Source organism: Mauremys mutica, chromosome 1 (assembly GCF_020497125.1).
Source record: "Mauremys mutica isolate MM-2020 ecotype Southern chromosome 1, ASM2049712v1, whole genome shotgun sequence".
Lineage (NCBI taxonomy): Eukaryota > Metazoa > Chordata > Testudines > Geoemydidae > Mauremys > Mauremys mutica.
This window is the reverse complement of record NC_059072.1, coordinates 331,679,193-331,697,998: the sequence shown is the minus strand read 5'-3', so window position 1 is coordinate 331,697,998 and position 18,806 is coordinate 331,679,193. Positions and strand designations below refer to the sequence as shown.

General features: G+C 41.5%; 1 protein-coding gene across 3 annotated transcripts; it reads left to right on the top strand.

Moving 5' to 3' along the window:
• Positions 1-1,834: 1,834 nt before the first annotated feature.
• Positions 1,835-17,945, top strand: LOC123371486 (inhibitor of apoptosis protein-like). Of its 3 annotated transcripts, none has more exons than XM_045019184.1 (10): positions 1,835-1,971; positions 5,599-5,724; positions 6,713-7,689; positions 7,797-7,896; positions 8,900-8,978; positions 10,413-10,461; positions 11,663-11,905; positions 14,599-14,853; positions 15,470-15,511; positions 16,977-17,945. In XM_045019184.1, the coding sequence occupies exons 3-10, from the start codon at positions 6,816-6,818 to the stop codon at positions 17,168-17,170; spliced, it is 1,836 nt and encodes a 611-aa protein (XP_044875119.1). In that variant the 5' UTR covers positions 1,835-1,971; positions 5,599-5,724; positions 6,713-6,815; the 3' UTR covers positions 17,171-17,945. The 3 variants fall into 3 exon arrangements, with proteins under 3 accessions (XP_044875119.1, XP_044875112.1, XP_044875103.1); XM_045019177.1 differs by having other exon boundaries at positions 5,599-5,785; XM_045019168.1 differs by having other exon boundaries at positions 5,599-7,689.
• Positions 17,946-18,806: the final 861 nt, after the last annotated feature.

The following is an 18,806-nucleotide window of genomic DNA, read 5'->3' as shown; positions in this document are numbered from 1 at the left end:
AGCTCAGGGAGACAGAGGCAGTATTGCCAACCCCCAATGTTCAAAAATCATGAATCAGATTCACCAAAAAATCATGAGATTGGCTTTAAATGAGATCATATTATGAGATTTACATGATTGTGTAAAAATAATAGATTTGGTATTCCTATTTGCCTTCTGCTTTTTTGAGCCTTTAGGGTGTACTGAGGTCACCCTTTGAAGTTTTCTACACAGCCACAAGGGCTAGAAATTTACGGCACTTTTTCTTTAAGAATGAAGGCTGAAATAATCACATATCCACTTGACTCCAGGAGCTGGGGCTAATTTAAGGAAAACAATAATTATCATGAGACTCATGACAAAATCATGAGAGTTGGCAATGTTGTGAGGGGAGGAGAAATGGAGCTGATTGTTAGTGACAGATCTCAGAAAGGGGGATGATGGTGGCACAGAACAAGGATCTGCTGACAAGAGACCAGAAGATTGCTAAAACCCTCATGTTGTAGGGCAAGAGCTATACTATAATTTACTCTGTCTACTTACTCTGTCGCCCTTTCTCTCTGTGGCATTTCCCCTTAAGGAGTGATGTATGGTTGTGATCAGAATAAAAAGGAGGGATGCAAAAGCTGCTGCCTTCCAGTCTAACTTGACACACCCACACATAAAAGCAGGAAATAGATCAGGCCTTTGGAATTCCCCCAGCGGTGGGGGTAGGGGAAATACACACACACAGACAGACAGACACACATATTTCTGCGGGGTTTCCCCTAGAAAGAGGAAAGTACCTAATGTTCCTCTTAACTTTGGTGGGAACAGGAGCAGGCCCTTAGTCAGTGTGATTATGTGAATGAGCAAGAGGTGAAGGGGAAAAAAAACCCTGAAGGAAAGTCTCACACATTTGGGGCCTGATCCTGGACCATTTGAGTCAGTGGGAGTTTTGGTACTGACTTTAATGGGAGTGGGATGGGACCCTTAGGGAGGAATATGCTTTTAGTTTGGATTTACCCACAGACAGGGTGTTTTGTTGGTTTTTTTTAACTGTGCATTTGTGAGGAAGGATTTTCCCGTGCATTTCCAAGAAGATATTTAAAATTTCCCTAAAGGAGATTACAGGTTGCATCTTAATCCATTGATATGGACAGGAGTTTTGATCAAAGGGCCTGATTCTATTCTTTAATCCTCCCCTTCCCTTCCTTGCTTGCTGAGAAAGCAGCCCTTCATTCAGAAGCCTTGGGAGCCCTGAAGAGCTGTTATGTGGTCGGCCCCCTGAACATTCCCCTAAAAGCTGGCTCTGATTCCTGACCATTTTGATCCCAAGTCCCCAAATTGTACATCAAACTAGGAAGCAAGTCTAGCTGTTCCTACTGCACTTACTGACCAACCCAACCCCAATTTATATGCATGAGCACCGCATAAACCTGGATCTGGTAAGCAGGTTTCTAGTGGATCCCGCTATTTTTTGGCCCCACTCCCCACGGTGTACTGCCAAAACAGAGAATGCAGGGGGCTAGTCCTACTTGACCCCTGCGGGATCTGGGGCTGAAGATGGCAAAGGTCCAGGTTTGGTCAGTGCTTGAACGCAGGCTTCAGGGGGAGGGGGAGTGTTTGGGGCAGTTGTAAGGAGTTTGCTTGGTTTCTCCTCATGCCATGGGACGGGGGGGAGGGGCAGGATTCAGGCTGGGCGGGTGCCTCGAGAGCGCGCGCTCCCTGCGCGCAGCCGGGCCGAGGACGCGACAGGCTCTCTGGGACCCGAGCGCCAGCCACACACTGGCTGCACCCCGCGGCCGCCCTGTCACCGCCCAGGTCGCGCGCATGCGCAGTCTGTCCGACCGGGTACTTTTCCCCAGGGCGGAGCCTCGGACGTTGTTTGGCGGAGGAGGGAGTTTCCGCGAGGCGGGACGAGGCCTCCGAGGGACCCTGGCCAGCCGGCCGCGGTATATATACTGTGTGGGACCGGCGCGGCCGCTGAGAACTGCGCGCGGCCCAGCCTGGGTGAGTATCGCAGCCCGAGGGGGGGGGGCAAGTCCTGCGCTAAGCCCCGCGCGGCGGGTGCTGGGGAGGGGCGGCGCGAGCCTCAGCCGCGGCGTGCGGGGGGGCTCGAGATGGCGGGTGGTGAGGTGGGTCCGTGCCGTGGGGAGCGCGGTGCGCGGGCGCTGACTGCGTCAATGCAAATCTCGTGTAACGGGTAACGGCGCTGGGCAGCCGGGCGGGCGGTGACGCGGGTGTGGGGCTGTGCCCGGAGGTGGGAGCTGCTGGCGGAGGGTGGGATGGTGCCAGGTACGTGGTACTCTATTAACTCTGTGTGTGTGTGTGAGAGAGAGACTCACCATCTTGCCAAGCCCACGCGTGAGTTGAGGACCTCAAAATATGACGGGTTTAAAGTAATTATTGGGGTTGGTTTGCTGTGAATTTTGGATTTTTGTTTTGTTTTTTTGAGCCTGCCGGCTGCGCTGGGGGCATCATGTTTCCAAGCTCTCTGCAACCCTGAGAGTTAGTTAAAAAACGGAAGCTGAGGTTCTTATGTAACCACTTGTCTTCAGTAGTAAAGAGTGTGAGACTTGGGATCAAATTGTGATAACTGGCGACATTACTTCAGTCAGTCAGTCAGGGGTAGGGCTAGGGCTAGGCTTGCATGGTGTGGATGGTGCAGCCTGAAACTTGAGTTTAAGGGGTGGATGAATAAGCGTGGGGTGACATGTGCTCACACTCTTGTGTGGGAGCTGGTGGTGAATTGTTTCCCATAATTATCCCTTTCTTGCTTTAACTGAAAAGGTCTAAAATTTCAAAACTGCAAGAAGGCTAAAGTATTAGTTTAAGCATCTAGTTAATTTTAAACTTTATTAAATGCAAAAGGCTGTGTCCGAAGAAGTGGGTATTCACCCACGAAAGCTCATGCTGCAAAATGTCTGTTAGTCTATAAGGTGCCACAGGATTCTTTGCTGCTTTTATTTGAGATGTGAAGTATCGTAGAGGTAGCTGTATTAGTCTGGATCTGTAAAAAGCGACAAAGAGTCCTGTGGCACCTTATAGACTAACAGAAGTATTGGAGCATAAGCTTTTGTGGGTGAATACCCACTTCGTCAGATGCATTTGAGATGTGGTTGACTTTACACACTGCAGGTAGCCCCATTGAAGTCAATGAGGCCATTCACTGTGGAAAGTTAAGCATGTGTGGACATTGTAGGATGTGATGGGCTCATGTTTGTATTGTTAAAACTGCAAAAAAATCATAAATGCAAAAGATGAGGTCATTTCAATGCAAGTAAAACTATAATGGACCCATTAAAGTACTAAGGTTAGTCAAGTCCAGAGATGACTTCATGGGGACTTAACCAAACTTGGTAAATGGACAAGATGTTGCTTGATAAGCGCAAAGTAATGCTTACTGGAGGGTAAAACTCCCCTTCTGTATCTTCCAGTACCTTCCACTAAATTTATGATCTCAACTCATTAATATGCCATAATATAAATTGATGGTATGTCCAAATCTGGAATACTGTGTGCACCACTGGTCGCCCCATCTCAAAGGGATACTACAGAAGTAGAGGGGATTCAGAGGAGGGCAATGAGAATGATCAAGAGCCTGGAAAAATACATGAAGAGAGATTTACAAGACTGGGATTGATTATTTTAGGACATGCCTACAAGGCGTTACTCAGGAAAGTTAAGGCAAATCAACTGCAGGCGTGATGTCAGTGCGCCTGAATTCAAGTGTGTGGAAACCCCCATGTGATGCTCTTCAATGAGGATTTGGCGACAGGGAACTCAGACCACTTCACTCCTGAATAAAAGTATCCACATGATGAATTAACCCACTTATGAACATTGTCATCATACTTTCAGTTATTTGGCCCTAACTTTCCTGATTGCCCCTGTGTAGGCATGCCCTTAGAAAGGAGATGAATAAGAAGTGAAGTTGAAGTTAGACTGGGGCATCTGTTCTCTATTTCATAGTACAAGAACAAGGGAATATTTAAAAAAAATGGTGGCAAATTGAAAATTGATTAAAGGAAATACTTTTTTACTCAGTGTGTGACTAGACTGTGGAACTCACTGCCACAACATACCACTGAGACCAAAAATTTAGCACAATTCAAAGAGGGATTGGATGATTATATGGATTACAAGAATATCCAGAGTTAGCATTAACTACAATTGTAAATGAAAAGATTTGGAAGATATATAAAGCCTCATGCTTGGGGCATAAACCAGCCTCCAATTATTCAGGATTCAACCCTTATGCGAGGCAGACTGTCCCACATCTGTCTACTGTGGGGTTTCATGTACTTCCTCTGAGGCATCTGGTGTGGGCAGCTGTCAGAGACTGGATACTGAACTAGCTGGACCATAGTTCTGATCTAGTGTGGTAATTCCTGTGTTCCTAGAAGCAGTATTTAACACTTGCATTACTTGACTTTTTATTGTACAACTTTGCATAACTTTTTGTTGTTGTATTTAATATCCTTGATTAAGAAACTAGAGTTAGTATGACCATCTGGGGCAAACCAGAATTTTGCTAAAGAGGGAACCTAGATTAATAGTCTGACTGCACCCATATTTGAGTGGGGTTGCAGCCATGTGGTCCAGGTCACAATGCCACTCACTCAAAGTTGGCCCAGCTGCCCACCTGACACATGGAGTTGCAATGCCACTAAAATTTGGCAAAGCTTCCCTGTCCCCTCCCATCATGTTGGAGGGGCAGCTAGGTTACTCCACGCAGCTATGGTCAGGGATGGGGCAGAAGGGAGAAGAGAAGGCTGATCTCCTGCACCCACAACTCACTGTGCCTAATCATTTAAATACCATGGTATCAATGAGCCATCACCAAACTGAAGTGGGTGGGGAGTACTCTGCTGCTTGCTTGGAGATCGTTTCTGTAGGGGGTGTGTCATTCTGGCAGATGCATATTTGTGTTGACTCTGTTTCCAATGGGAAGAAGTGTTGTGTGTATTTTAATGAAAGTGTGGAACACTTCAGAAAGCTTGAAACACAGCAAAAAAGAAGACTCTAAAATTAGACTCTGATTTCTATCTTCTGCTCTCACCTGGAATTTTTGGTGGTATTTTGTGGGCTTGGTATTTTTTTCTTTTGTTTTTTGGCATTTTTAAAAAGCATTCTATAAGTCATTAGACAACTCCTGAGTTTAGACAAGCCCTTGTTTAATTTAAATTGGTTTAGGTGAATTGGTGCAACTTTTGTGTGTGCTGTTTTATACCTGTTTAAACCTGGCTTGTATCTGTTTAGGTTGCATCTTTAAACTTAACTAAAGCTATGTAAAATAACACCATTGGTCATATCAGTACAACTTTGTATGTAGACCGGGCCACTTATCTATAGTCTTTATCTACCAAATATTTGACAACTTACGAAATTAAATCATTCACTTTTCCAAATTTTTCGGTACAGGTTAACAAGGTGGGAATAGGTTTTGATGTCAGTGTTTATGGAAGTGACCTTCATTAACTATCCTGAAACCTGCTGGCCAAAAATTAAAAAAACTGGCTTTGCAATTCTAATGTTCAGCAGGTTTATAATTTGAGAAATACTGTAGATGACAGCTACAACAAATATGCCTAATTTATCTTGTTTTATAAGAAAAATGTCTTTTCTCGTTTACAGGTTTTGGCAGCACAAAGGAATTGGATGTTTCAGACTACAGATCTCTACAATTTCTTCTTGTGAACTACAAATCTCAGTATGGAGGCCTAAGCCCCTTAAAAGGGACTTCAGTCTGAAATCTGGGAGGTAGTTTTGTGCACAAATAAAGAAACTAAAGTTAACAAAATATATTTCTGTATTGACCAGTGTAAGTTCTGTTTGCTTTCTGAACATGGCCTACAGAGATCTTTTAATTAATCCATATAAAATACTAGAATATTCTAACATAAAGCCATATATTTGTATTAAATGTTATAAGAGTATACTTGTACCCAAGCAACCTGGCTAAGTTTATGATGCCCAGAGTTGAGAGTGTCATGGAAGAAAACACACTGGGTCTGTTCCAAGCCAGTGGGTATCTGTGACAAGTTGGTGTTGTCACTGCTATGGTCAAGAATCATTCTTGCCGGAGCTATAGCTCTGCTGTATGTAAGGTTGTTGAGTATAACCTTTAATTTTGTTTGTAGTGTCTTGCATATCTTTGGGTGAGGATTGCTAAAACAAAGGGTATTTTGTTTTGGCAGTCTGACGTACGAATACACCTTTAGAAGTTTTGGGGCTGTTATGTTTGTGCCTCTGTAATGTCTCAGGTTAGAATTTCAACATAAGTATACGACACTCTTATCAATACAAAATCTTTTCAGATGTATAAAAGCTGCATTCGTATTGGCTATCTAGGATGAAATAAACACAATTTTAAATTGGAGCATGATATTAAGATGCAGTGTCTTCAGTTTTATCCATTTTAGTTTCTTTATTGGGGTGGATTTTGATCACCCTTACATATTTTTCTGTATCTCTTCCACCCAACCCCCTTCTGCACCAAAGTGCCATTGACTGTGAGATGAGAAGTACAGTATACTAAGGAAAATGTGATGTATTGTGACAGGGAAGTCCAGTTGACATACTTTCTGTACCTCCTAGAGTGTTGAGATTGTGTAACTTCTCCACTGAAAGCAGTTTTGCAGATTAAAATAAAAGCAGGACTTCCCACATGTATCAAATCTGTTTATTAATCATAATTCATTCCTTTCACATGCGTTCAGTGTTACAAACCAAAATGTTTCACTTTCAGGTCCTTACTCTTTTATATGGCCTGGGAGTTATTCAAAATCACCTCCATGCACAAAACTACCTCCCAGAGAAAGACTTGTCCCATTCTTCCCTAATATTTCATTATGAACATAGTGGAAAGCAGCTCGTTCCTGGCTAATCTGATGAATAACAGCACGGTGTGTGAACTGAAGTATGAGTTGTCATGTGAGCTCTACAGAATGTCCACGTTTTCTACTTTCCCTCTCAACGTGCCAGTGTCTGAAAGGAGTCTTGCTCGAGCTGGGTTTTATTACACTGGTGTGAAAGATAAAGTTAAATGCTTCAGTTGTGGCTTGATGTTGGATAACTGGAAACAAGGTGACAGTGCTCTGGAAAAACATAAACAGCTCTATCCTAGTTGCAGCTTTGTTCAGAATTTGCTTTCAGTTAGTAATCTTGGATCATCCTCTCATTCAGCCTTCTCACCTCCAGCCACAATAAACAGTCTTTCACCATCTTTGCATTCCATAACTGTTGCTCCAAGCTTAGAACAAATTGGCTTTTTCAGCACTACTTTCTCCAGTTTTCCTCAAGAACCAGTAACTTCTAGGGCTGTTCAGGACCCATCACACCTGCGATCTAACTTTTATAATCCTGCAATGAGCACAGAAGATGCTAGGCTATGTACTTTTCAGACATGGCCCCTGACATTTCTATCCCCAACAGATCTGGCCAAAGCTGGATTTTACTATACTGGGCCAGGAGACAAAGTTGCTTGCTTTACCTGTGGGGGTCAACTAAGTAACTGGGAACCGAAGGATAATGCCATGTCAGAACATCGGAGATACTTTCCTAACTGCCCTTTTGTGGAAAATAAAACTAGAGGCCATCCAATATTCAGCATTTCTAACCAGAGCATGCAAACCCACGTGGCTCGTGTTAAAACATTCATAAACTGGCCAACAAGAATTCCAGTTCGACCTGAACAACTTGCAAATGCTGGGTTTTATTACGTAGGTAAGAAAAGTTAACCTATCTAATGTCTTAGCAAATTCTAAAAGAAATAAACTAAGCAATGGCTTGTGTGAACACTTATTGAATACTTTGTAAACTTGCTTTTAAAGGTCGTAATGATGATGTCAAATGTTTTTGCTGTGATGGTGGATTAAGGTGTTGGGAGTCTGGAGATGATCCATGGATTGAGCATGCTAAATGGTTTCCAAGGTAACTGTTTGAAAAGCTCTGTAAGTGGAAGAATTAGGCCAATGCCAAGCCTTTTCAGACCTTCCCTTATAATTTTTATCTTGAAATTTGTCAGTGGGAGCAGAGTTAGGCCAATGTGAGTGCTTTTGAAATTGTCACTCTACAAGAGGGCTTTTTTTTTCTTTTTCTGTGTGTTCCAGATGGAAAGAATTGAGTGAGAACATCTCTACTGCTGAATAATAAAATGGGGGAAATAATGATGCTAATAACTATGGGGGAGATTTTCAAAGACAGATGTCAGTAAGACACAACTACTATTTGTACCTTTTGAAAATCTCCCCATATGTTAATGATTTTTAAATAGCTTTCATGAAGTTGAGAACAGTACAGGAAAAATAGTGTTTTGTATGCTAATCTTTGACACCGTTTACCATCAGCTATTAAACTTAAGTTCAACATCCAACTTTTGCTTAGCTCCTTGTTCACCTCCCCCATTAACTTTATCATTGTATTTTTTTTATCTTGAGTAAAGTTTAAATTGCTTTACTAGTGCAAAGTGTGGACTGATACGTTTTAAAACCTTTAATTTTTTGATATCCATTTCATTGTGTTTTTTTTTTTTTTTAAATTTAGACTAGTTTGTAGACACTGAGTGATTTTGGGGGAGGGGTGGAGTATTGGCTGAGTTTAAAAGCTGTTGAGGTTGTACACTAAAAGGTATCTATTACTGAATGCTTTGGTATTGATGAGATCACATTTATATCTGATAAATACAGAAATTAGGCCATATTAAGATGATTCAGCAAAACATCCCTCTTCAGTAAGGATACTTAAGTGTGAGCTAAAGTTCCATTGAAGTCACTGGGACTTAATCATGTGCTTAACTTTTAAGTATGTGTTTAAGTGCTTCCCTGAATTGGGGCCTAACTGAGCACAGTATTGTAGGCTTCTTATTCTGTGTGGCTCTTAACTAGTCTATATGAGAAAAAAATATTGTAACTTTTGTATTCTGTTAATGTTTTAGATGTGAGTATCTACTGCGAATAAAAGGGCGAGAGTTTGTCAATCAAATTCAGGCGAGATTCCCACATCTCCTTGAACAGGTAAACTAGAATTTTTATGTAATTTTTCTGGTTGCTAATATCAGCATTAGATGGTGGTACATAACTTTCCTCCCTCCCCCACTTTCCAGATATTGCTCTAAGTAGTTTGACAGGTATGAGTTTTAAGTTTGATTGACAGTTCATGAATGAAAAGCTTTACATGAAAATGAGATGAACCAATTCTAATTGATGGTCTTCAAAACTGACTCTTTGCACATCTTCCATGAGCAGTTTTTGTATTTTTGAGAATTGATATTGAAAATAGATCTGGTAGCATGGGGACTTGTCATTTGAAGAGCTTCACAGCTATTTACAGTCAAACCTTATGACACTTGGTGTGAGGCAATGAGAGCTCTAGACCAGGGGTTGGCAACCTCTGGCATGCGGCTTGCCAAGGTAAGCACCCTTGCAGGCCAGGCCAGTTTGTTTACCTGCCGCGTCGGCAGGTTCGTGGCCAGTGGGAGCCACGGTCCACCGGTTTGCTGTCCCAGGCCAATGGGGACGGCGGGAAGCGGTGCGGGCGAGGGATGTGCTGGCTGGTATGGTGAACCGCGGCCAGTGGGAGCCGCGATCGGCCGAACCTGCCGACGTGGCAGGTAAACAAACTGGCCCGGCCCACCGGGTGCTTACCCTGGCGAGCCGCGTACCAGAGGTTGCCAACCCCTGCTCTAGACTTTGAGTATAAAGAAGTTAAATTCTGATTACACAAGGCTTAGTGACTAATGCAGATTAGTACGTGCTAGTACAGAAATTGGTTCCAGGTGCCTCTCTTGTGGGACTTTTTTTAAGTAAGCTGTTTGTTTGTAACAAGTTTATATTTTGCATAAACAAAAGGCATAGTGAGTAACTTAATTTGGAAGAGAAAAGCTTGTGTTGGTATAAACTGCCTGGATTTACCTCAATGCACATTCGCAGTACAAATTGTTTGTAAGACTTGTATAATCCTATCTACAAATACTTCACTTAGGCTATTTGAGTTAAAATTCTTAATTGCAAATCTTTGGGTGGAGTGTGGCTGGACAGAGACTAGCACAATGGGGCCTGGCCCCTGATTGGGGCTCTTAAATGCTACAATAACTTCATTATTTGTACCAAGTTCTTCCTTATAATAATAATATGAGATATCTATCTCCTAGAACTGGAAGGGACCTTGAAAGGTCATTGAGTCCAGCCCCCTGCCTTCACTAGCAGGACCAAGTACTGATTTTTTGCCCCAGATCCCTAAGTGGCTCCCCTCAAGGATTGAACTCACAACCCTGGGTTTAGCAGGCCAATGCTCAAACCACTGAGCTATCCCTTCCTCCTTTAGTAAAGCACTTAATTTTTGTGGAAAAGAATGCTCTGGAATTATCAGATTTGTATGCAAAGCGTTGTATGCTGACTTGTTTGTTTTTTGTTTTTTGTTTTTAAATGCTGTTCCTTTGCATTCCATAGCTCTTGTCAACTTCAGATACCCCTGTGGATGAAAGTGCCAATCCACCAAGTATGTACATTTTAGTTAATGTCTTTCAAGCTACATAGTGATAAGACTTTCAGCACACTTATAAACCTAATGTAAATATAAATAGAACTTTTGTATGGATGCTTTCCAAAATTAGCTTGCTAAGCAATTCATAGCATTTTAGAAAGCAGCAGCATTGGAATGCTTCCCAGCAGGTCAAAGCTTTTTTTGACAGTTATGTAGTGTACTTAAAATGTCAGTGAGGTGTGTAGGAAACTTTATGCTACAATATTCCCTTCAAGTTCGTTGCAAGAGAAATTTCTCATCCCTTCATAATTTCCACAATACTTGGGATTTGTATACATACTGTATAGTTTCTGAAGAGTTTGCCTCTGTTTGCGTGTTCTCTAACTGGACTCAATGGACTTATTGTTGGTTACACCAGCTTCTGCTAGAGTAACCCAGAGTATGGACCACCCTGGTATCAGAGCTCCTTAGAGGGTGTTGTGATTACACAAGATACCTACAACCCTACCCTGCTGGGAGCCTGCAGCTACGTCAGCACCTTCAAAAGTGGGCAGCAATAGCCAGGGAGAGGGAATGGCCAAGCCAGCTTGGGGACATACTGAAGAAGTGCAGCCTTCCAGAGAGCTTCCTCTGGGGCTGTAAAGCTGCTCTTATTCAGTTGAATACCCAAGTATGATGACACTGCTGTCTGACTTCTCTGGGGGTGAATTCCCCATAGTGGCAGTGGCCCCTGCTGAGGCAGTGAGATGAGTCAGATTTCCGACTATTACGCTTAGTTAGCTAAGTGCCAGGAAAAGGATGACCAATAGTAGAACTGTAACCATTCTATTAATGCAGATGTGACTCAAGAACTTGGTATGCTATAAGAAAGGGAGGTATTTCCATAACTAATTTTTTTTACCATTCTTTTTCAGTTCTAATCTAATGACGCTGTTCAACAATGGCGTGACCTCTGGGTTTTCCCTGCTTTTGCTGCTTTAAATTGGATTTTTGTTATTGTAACAAAGCTTTTTTTTGTTGAAATACAGTCTAATAAAATTCTAAACGGAGTTCTAAGTAAAAATATCTTGATTTTAAAAAGTTAGGCCCATGTCATTAAATGATTTTTTTACGCTAAATCTCATTTATATACTGAAGATGCTAAAAATATCTAAAGTTTTTTTCAAATCCTCTAAAGTATCTTTTTTTCTTTGTCTTTCTTCCCCTTCATGAATAGCTATTCATTCAGAATCTGGAGAAAGCCATTCAGAAGATGCAATCATGATGAACACCCCAGTGGTTAAAGCAGCCTTGGAGATGGGCTTTAGTAGAAGACTAATAAAGCAGACAGTTCAGAGTAAAATCTTAGCGACTGAGGAAAATTACAAGACTGTTAATGATCTTGTGTCCGATCTGCTTACTGCAGAAGATGAAAAAAGGGAAGAGGAAAAGGAGAGACAATCTGAAGAAGTGGCATCGGGTATGCATAGGGCACTAATAATACACTTATCCTCGTTGTTAGATTATCTGTTTGCTTTTTGGTCTAATTCTGGGGACACTTGTATTCATGAGCTTTGGTAATTTTTTTTGTGTGTGTTTTAAAGGTAAATATAAAGGATTAACACTGTGTCATCTGGATATCAGTGTGGAATTTAGGCCTCAATCCTGGAATTATCCTTAGTGATGCACCCCATATTTCATTGGGGCTCGATATGGTCCATGAGTCCACCTGCATAATGCTCTGCAGGATCAAGACCATATTTTTGTCCATATGCCTATATGTGGTGTTAGGTCCATCATATAAACCAAAACTGTGACTCCTCTATATAGTAAAACTTCCACCACATAGAAACGATTATAAATATAATTTCAGTCTCCTAAAGTTACTACTGGTCAGCTCTGTTACTTCTGTGACTTCTCAGCAATAATAAAAACATGGAGATTAATGTACAAGAGGCCAGATATTTTTTTTTATTGATATTCCTTGAAGTTAGATGTAGTTAAGTCAGTAGGGTCTGTCAAAATTCACCCTGAAGTGCTTCAGCTAATTCCTTATGCAATCTTAGAACTATTGCTTATCTTCAAGAGCTCATGGTGGACAGGTGAGGTCCCAGAGGAGCAAAGAAGAAAGCTACTATGTTTCCCCACCTTTAGAAAGGGAAACATTGAAGACCTGGGGAATTACAGACCAGTGGGCCTAACTTCAATACCTGGAAAGATACTGGAACAAATTAAACAATCATTTTGTAACCTCCTAGAGGATAGTTGGCTGATAAGTAATAGTCAACATGGTTTTGCCAAGAACAAATCTTGTCAAACCAACCTAATTTCCTTCTTTGGTAGGGTTATTGGCCCAGTGACTTGGGGATTGGAGGGATAGATATGGTGGTAGATATTGGTTGGTTTTTGGCTTTTAAAGTAAGGCTTTTGACACAATGCCATATGACAGTCTCATCAGTAAACTAGGGAGATGTGGCTTTCACTAGGTTAGTGGCTTTCACTAGGTTAGTGGCTTTCAACTAGGTTAGTGGCTTTCAACTTTTTTTTTCTTTTTTTCTTTTTTCTTTTTCATTTGTGGGCCCTTAAACTTCAAATGGAGATACAGACCCCTTTGGAAATCCTAGGTGTAGTCTATGGGTCCCCAGGGGCCTGCAGACCACAGGTTGAAAACCACTGGTCTAGGTGAAATGACTATAAGGCAGGTGGCTGGCTGAAAGACCATACTCAGAGTAGTTTTTGGAATTTGCAGGTGACACCAAGCTGGGAAGGATTACAAGCACTTTTGGAGGATATTAGAATTCAAAATGACATTAACAGACTGGAGAACAGATCTAAAATCTACAAAATGAAATATAATAAAGACAAGTGCACTTAGGAAGGAAAAAGTTAAATGCACAATTATGAAATGAGAAATAAATAGCTAAGTGGAAAAACTGCAGAAAAGTATCTGGGGGTTAAAGGGTCACAAGTACAATGTGTCAACAATGTGATGCAGTTGTGAAAAAGACTAATAGAATTTTAGGGGTGTTTTTAACTTGGTTAATGAGGAAAGTTTGTGGGATTTTTGTTTGGTTTGTTTTTAAACCATAACCTGGTCATGTTTAGCCTTGAGAAAAGAAGACTATGCGGGAGAGAGGAAATGGGTACAGATAAAATAGCACATACTATATTTCAAGTCTGTTCTATAAAGAGGCAGAGAGCAGTTCTCCTCCATGTCTACTGAAGGTAGGGAAAAGTAATGGGCTTAATCTGCAGCAAGGAAGATCTAGGTTAGATGTTAGGGAAAAACTTTCTAACAATAAGATTAGTTAAGTAGTGGAACATCTTACCAAAGGAGACTGAAATCCCTGTCCCTGGAGTCTTTTAAAGAACAGGTTGGACAAATACCTGTCAGGGATGGTCTAGTTATATATGGTCTTGCCTCAGTGCAGGGGGGTGGACTAGATGACCTCTCAAGACCCCGTCCAGCCCTATACTTCTGATTTTTAATATTTGCTTTTCAGTTTCAAAACCTCACAAGCATGCAGTCTGGCTTTGAAACTCTTGAAAAACAGTAGGAGCCATGATTTAATGAACATAATTTCTGTAGCACAGCATATTAAAGTACTGTGTATGTCATCCTGGCTCACTATATGCCAACAGCGGAGATGTCACAACATGGTACATTTCTAGTCATTAAACCATAGTAGAAATTGGACAGCCACAATCTGGAGAATATAAAACACAATTGTACAATAAGGTGTGGTTTGTTTGGGGTTGTTTTTGCTGAGTGTTCTGTACTGTTTGTCTTCCCCATGCATAACTCTGTCCCTATGGTTTTTTAAAAAAATACTTAGTCCACACTGATTTAACAGTATTTTTGACTGGCAGTGATTTTTGACTTGATAAGCCAGTGGTGACGACACACATAGGCCTTTGGGTCTGTGCATTCCACTTGTGCAATAAATATACCTTTCACTGTGGTGAGTTGGGAAATAATGTATAAGGTGGCCTCGCTACTTTGGAGGAGAAGGGGGACTTTGTAAAACTTTACAATACTCAAACTACTTGTCTGCCTCTCATGTGATTTAATAGTGTGTATTACTGATATGGAGTGGGAAGTGAAATGAAGAATGAAAAGAATCAAGTTGCATTGTTACTAGTAACTTACTGAATTTTCCCCTTGAATTTAAGATGACCTGTCCTTAATCCGGAAGAATCGAATGGCTTTGTTTCAGCATTTGACATGTGTGCTTCCTATCCTGGAGAGTTTACTATCGGCCAAAGTGATAACTGAACTTGAACGTGATGTTATTAAACAAAAAACCCAAACGCCATTGCAAGCAAGGGAACTGATTGATATGATTTTAGTGAAAGGAAATGCAGCAGCCCACATATTCCGAAACTGCCTGCGAGAGTGTGATCCTATGTTGTACAAAGATTTATTTGGTGAGTTTGACTGACAGATGTACTTTTTTTTTTCCTTTTTCTTTTCCCCAGAAGATTGATAAACTTATTTCCTAAGTCTAACCATCTTTATTTTTTTAGTAATACATAGATCCCTGCACGGATACAAAATTTATATCTGCGGATGTCCATGGATATAAAGCGGATATCTGCGGAGCTGCAGGGCTCTACCAGGAACCACAATAGTGAAAGCTGCAGTATGTCAGGCTGCTGCTGCTCGCAGGAGCCAGCGCCCAGTCTGGGCAGCTTCTTCAGCGTGGCTGTACCTCCCCCAGCCTTACCCACTGGTCTGGGCACCAGGCTCACCAGCAGCTGTCCCTGGTTGTGCTAGTGTGCGCAAGTGGCTCATGTGCTCCCGGACAAGAATCCCTTTCATGCAGTGATCTGCCTCTCCTGGGTCCTGCAAGCAACAGCCTGACATGCTGCTGCTTTCGTCACTGTTGTTCCTAGTAGAGCCCTGCAGCTCTGCGGATATAAATCTTGTATCCATGCAGGGCTCTAGTAATACAGTCTGAGGTAGAGTAGTAAAGCATTAGTTAAAGATTCTACTGGAATATAGATAATTCCAGTGACTAAAATGTTCTTTTTGTCATTTTAGTTGAAAAAAACATGAAGTATGTCCCCACAGAAGACATTTCAGGTAAATTTTCAGTTTTATTCATTTGAGTGGTTTGGGCAATAACTGAGGTTCTCACAACAAATTTTTCTCTTTGCCACTGTCACATTCAGAGGTGTAATCCAGACTAGTGAGGGGTTGTCACCACCTGCCCTGTGACCTGATTGCCTCATAATGCTTTACTGTTGTAGCTCCCAACTTTTGCTGCTCACAAACAGCCTACGAGCATGCAAGTTACTCTGAATGTCTGTGTATAGCTACAGTCCTGGTTTGGTGGCTCTGACTCCAGCAGCCTGTTAGCAACACTCTTGTCACACTTTGGCTTCCATCAGCCTTGGTTACTACTTGCAGAGTGACCTCAACACAATCCCAGTCCCAAATTTTTCCCAAAACTGTGTTTACTTCACTATGCAGCCCTTTCCAGGTCTGTTCCCCCTGCAAAGGGTCAGTATTCAACAGCTTGTGACTTCAACTAGTTACCAAACACACTGGACCCTCGCTAGAATGTGGGATTTGGGATCCATGCGTGGTACCGCATTAACGGGAGGATTGTGTTAAAATGAATTGCAATTAAAGTAATTAAATTTGGGATCCATGGCCGCGACCGTGTTATATGTGAATTCGCGCTATATAGATGCACGTTTTAGCGAGGGTCCGGTGTAGTTCATTTTAAACAATACCATTTTATTCTCTAATTCAAACCAAACCAAGCTTATTTAACTAAAGACATCTTAGGTGAGTACAACTATAAGGCATTAAAGTCAGAAATAGTTACAAGAGAAATAAAAATACTCACTTTCTAGTAGCTAAAACTTAACAAGCTAGACTGGGTTCAGAGTAAAATCCTTACCACATGATCCCAGCAACATGGCTGACCAAATTCTCAGGTCAGGGTCTCCCCCACTAAAGTCAAAGGGCTGGTTCCTTTGTCTTAGGAGAAAGAGAGTGAGCTTGCAGTGGTTTTTTTTGCCCCTCACTTTTATAGTCTAGTAACCCTTTGAAATGTATTTTCCTGAAGGTTACCCCTAGATAAAGTTCATTCCAGCTCTGAGGATGGAGACCTGAAGTCTCAGGGTGAAAGAGGTTCTATGTTGTTCCTTGCTGAAATGCAGATCAGTTTGTTCCTGCACCCCTTCATTGTCAAGTGGCCATTCTTTGGCAGGTGGTTGCCAGTCAACTTTGACCTCTGGCATGAGGCATAAGCTTGTCCTTTGTCTATCAGAAACTGGTTTTCCCCCCCCCCCCCTTCCCGGACTTGTGTGGTAAACACATTTTAGTCATAATTTCTATAACCCTTAATATGCACTTCTGACATACATGACACAAGAATATCAATGATCCGTGTGGTGGTCATTTTGAAATGATACCTCACAAGGCATATTTTGTACTGGGTGGCAGTCGTACTGAATTTTATTGCTTTCCCATCTCTAATCAGTTCTGCCATTTGAAGATCTCTTTGTGGTGGTAAGTTTGTTTGTTCTCTTCTCAGGGTTACCCATGGAAGAACAACTGAGAAGATTACAGGAGGAAAGAACCTGTAAAGTTTGCATGGACAAAGAAGTTTCTATTGTATTTATTCCATGTGGTCACTTAGTGGTGTGCAAAGAGTGTGCACCTTCCCTAAGAAAATGCCCTATTTGCAGGGGGACAATAAAGGGTACTGTTCGTACATTTCTTTCATGAAGAGAGAGAACCTGCAAGCTCCTGTTCCTGTGCATCCTAGCAGTGCTCAAGACTAACCCAGTGATGTGTTAAGAGTGGAAAACTCTAGTAAAGAAGATAATAGATAAATTACTTGCCTAATGTGGCTTATGGGGTAATAGTGGACTGTTGTGTGAGCATGCTAGGCCTTATGCTGCCAAAGATCTTTTTTGAAACCTGTGTAAGTAATTATTTAAAAATGATGGAAAAATAAGATCTATTTTTTTGTGAAGTAACCTTTTTTCAGAAAGTCTTATCAATGAGGAAGAGATCTCATAAACATGCCTTTATCCTAATTTGAAAATAAATCCTTTACTAGTGATGCATTGTATTCCAATACATGATTTAATTTTAAAGCTGAGTCTTAAATAACTGAAGCATTTTCATGAGACTTGCCTAGAAATGACACTTGATTGATACTTGTAAGACTACAGGATCTTCTACTTTAGCTGTTCTGGTTGTATCAAGATTAAAAAAAAATAGACTACAAAAAGACCTTATAAAAGTCTGACATTCTGTTAATGTGTATATAATTGATATTTAATTGTATGAAAACAGCATTAAAATGTTTTCAGTAAACTCTTTTAGAAGTGAGAACTTATTTAATACAAAATGTTCCCAAAGTTAGCTTAAATTTTTGTATAGGTTGCAGTGACAATGGAAAAGTGTTTGTTAGCTGTATTAGTCTGTACTGTGTGTTCTGCTGATTTCCTCTTAGCACAGCCTTTTTTAATTACACTTTTCCTAGCAAAATTAATCTGCTTTAGTTTCCTCCTTATTCAAAGTAGATAGGGAGGGTGATTACTGCATTAGAGGTAGACAAATAATGCAGGTATTACACATTCCTGTAAAATTGGTAAATGTATTGTGATTCACGCTGCTCCTGGCAAAAAGTGCCGTCTGAGCAGCCTCCCATGCAAACAAAGGGGACTTCTGTTCAACTTCACTCCTTCTGTCTGCCTCTCCCTCATGAAGAAGAAAATGCTCCTCACTGTTGTGTTGTCCTTGGGGAGGAATCCAAGTCCTGCTGTAGGACTTGCACTCATGACATTAGAAACCAGGTTGCTGGCCAGTAGTGGTAGTAGCCTTTTTAAGATGACGAGATCAGTTACAGGTAAGTAAAGGTTCTTCAAGATGTGTGGTCCTTATCTGTATTCCACAGAGGATTATACACATGTGCCATGCACCTGGTGCCAGAGCTTTTGAAAGTAGTACTGTTTGGTAGTCTGTGCGTCTGGCCTTGTAGTCTTGCCCCAGGTGATAAAGGGCAAGTTGGGCTGCCAGCGTTTCTGGTTCCTTCTCTACCACAGAGCTGTTGACTCTGCAGCAGAGGGGAAGGAGGGTGAGTTTGGAATAGATAGGGACAACATATCTCGAAGAACCTTCACTTACACTAAGCAACCTCGTTTTTTCTTTTTCGAGTGATGGTCCCTATTGTATTTAACACACAGTACTTGTGTGGGAGGATGGTGCAAGGAGACTGGAATGGAGGTCTTCTGCTTCAAACAAAGCATCTGTCATGGAATTGTGCACTAGAGCATAGTGTATGGAAAAGGTGTGTACCAAACTCCACATGGCTGCCTTGCATATGTCTGCAAGGGGCATGTTGTGGAGTGTG

Bases quoted from the DNA above. Each gene is read 5' to 3' on its own strand.
- LOC123371486 (XM_045019184.1), top strand. From the start codon at position 6,816: ATGAACATAGTGGAAAGCAGCTCGTTCCTGGCTAATCTGATGAATAAC. The intron at 7,690-7,796 runs GTAAGAAAAGTT...TTGCTTTTAAAG, and splicing joins TGCTGGGTTTTATTACGTAG to GTCGTAATGATGATGTCAAA. The intron at 11,906-14,598 runs GTATGCATAGGG...CTTGAATTTAAG, and splicing joins ATCTGAAGAAGTGGCATCGG to ATGACCTGTCCTTAATCCGG.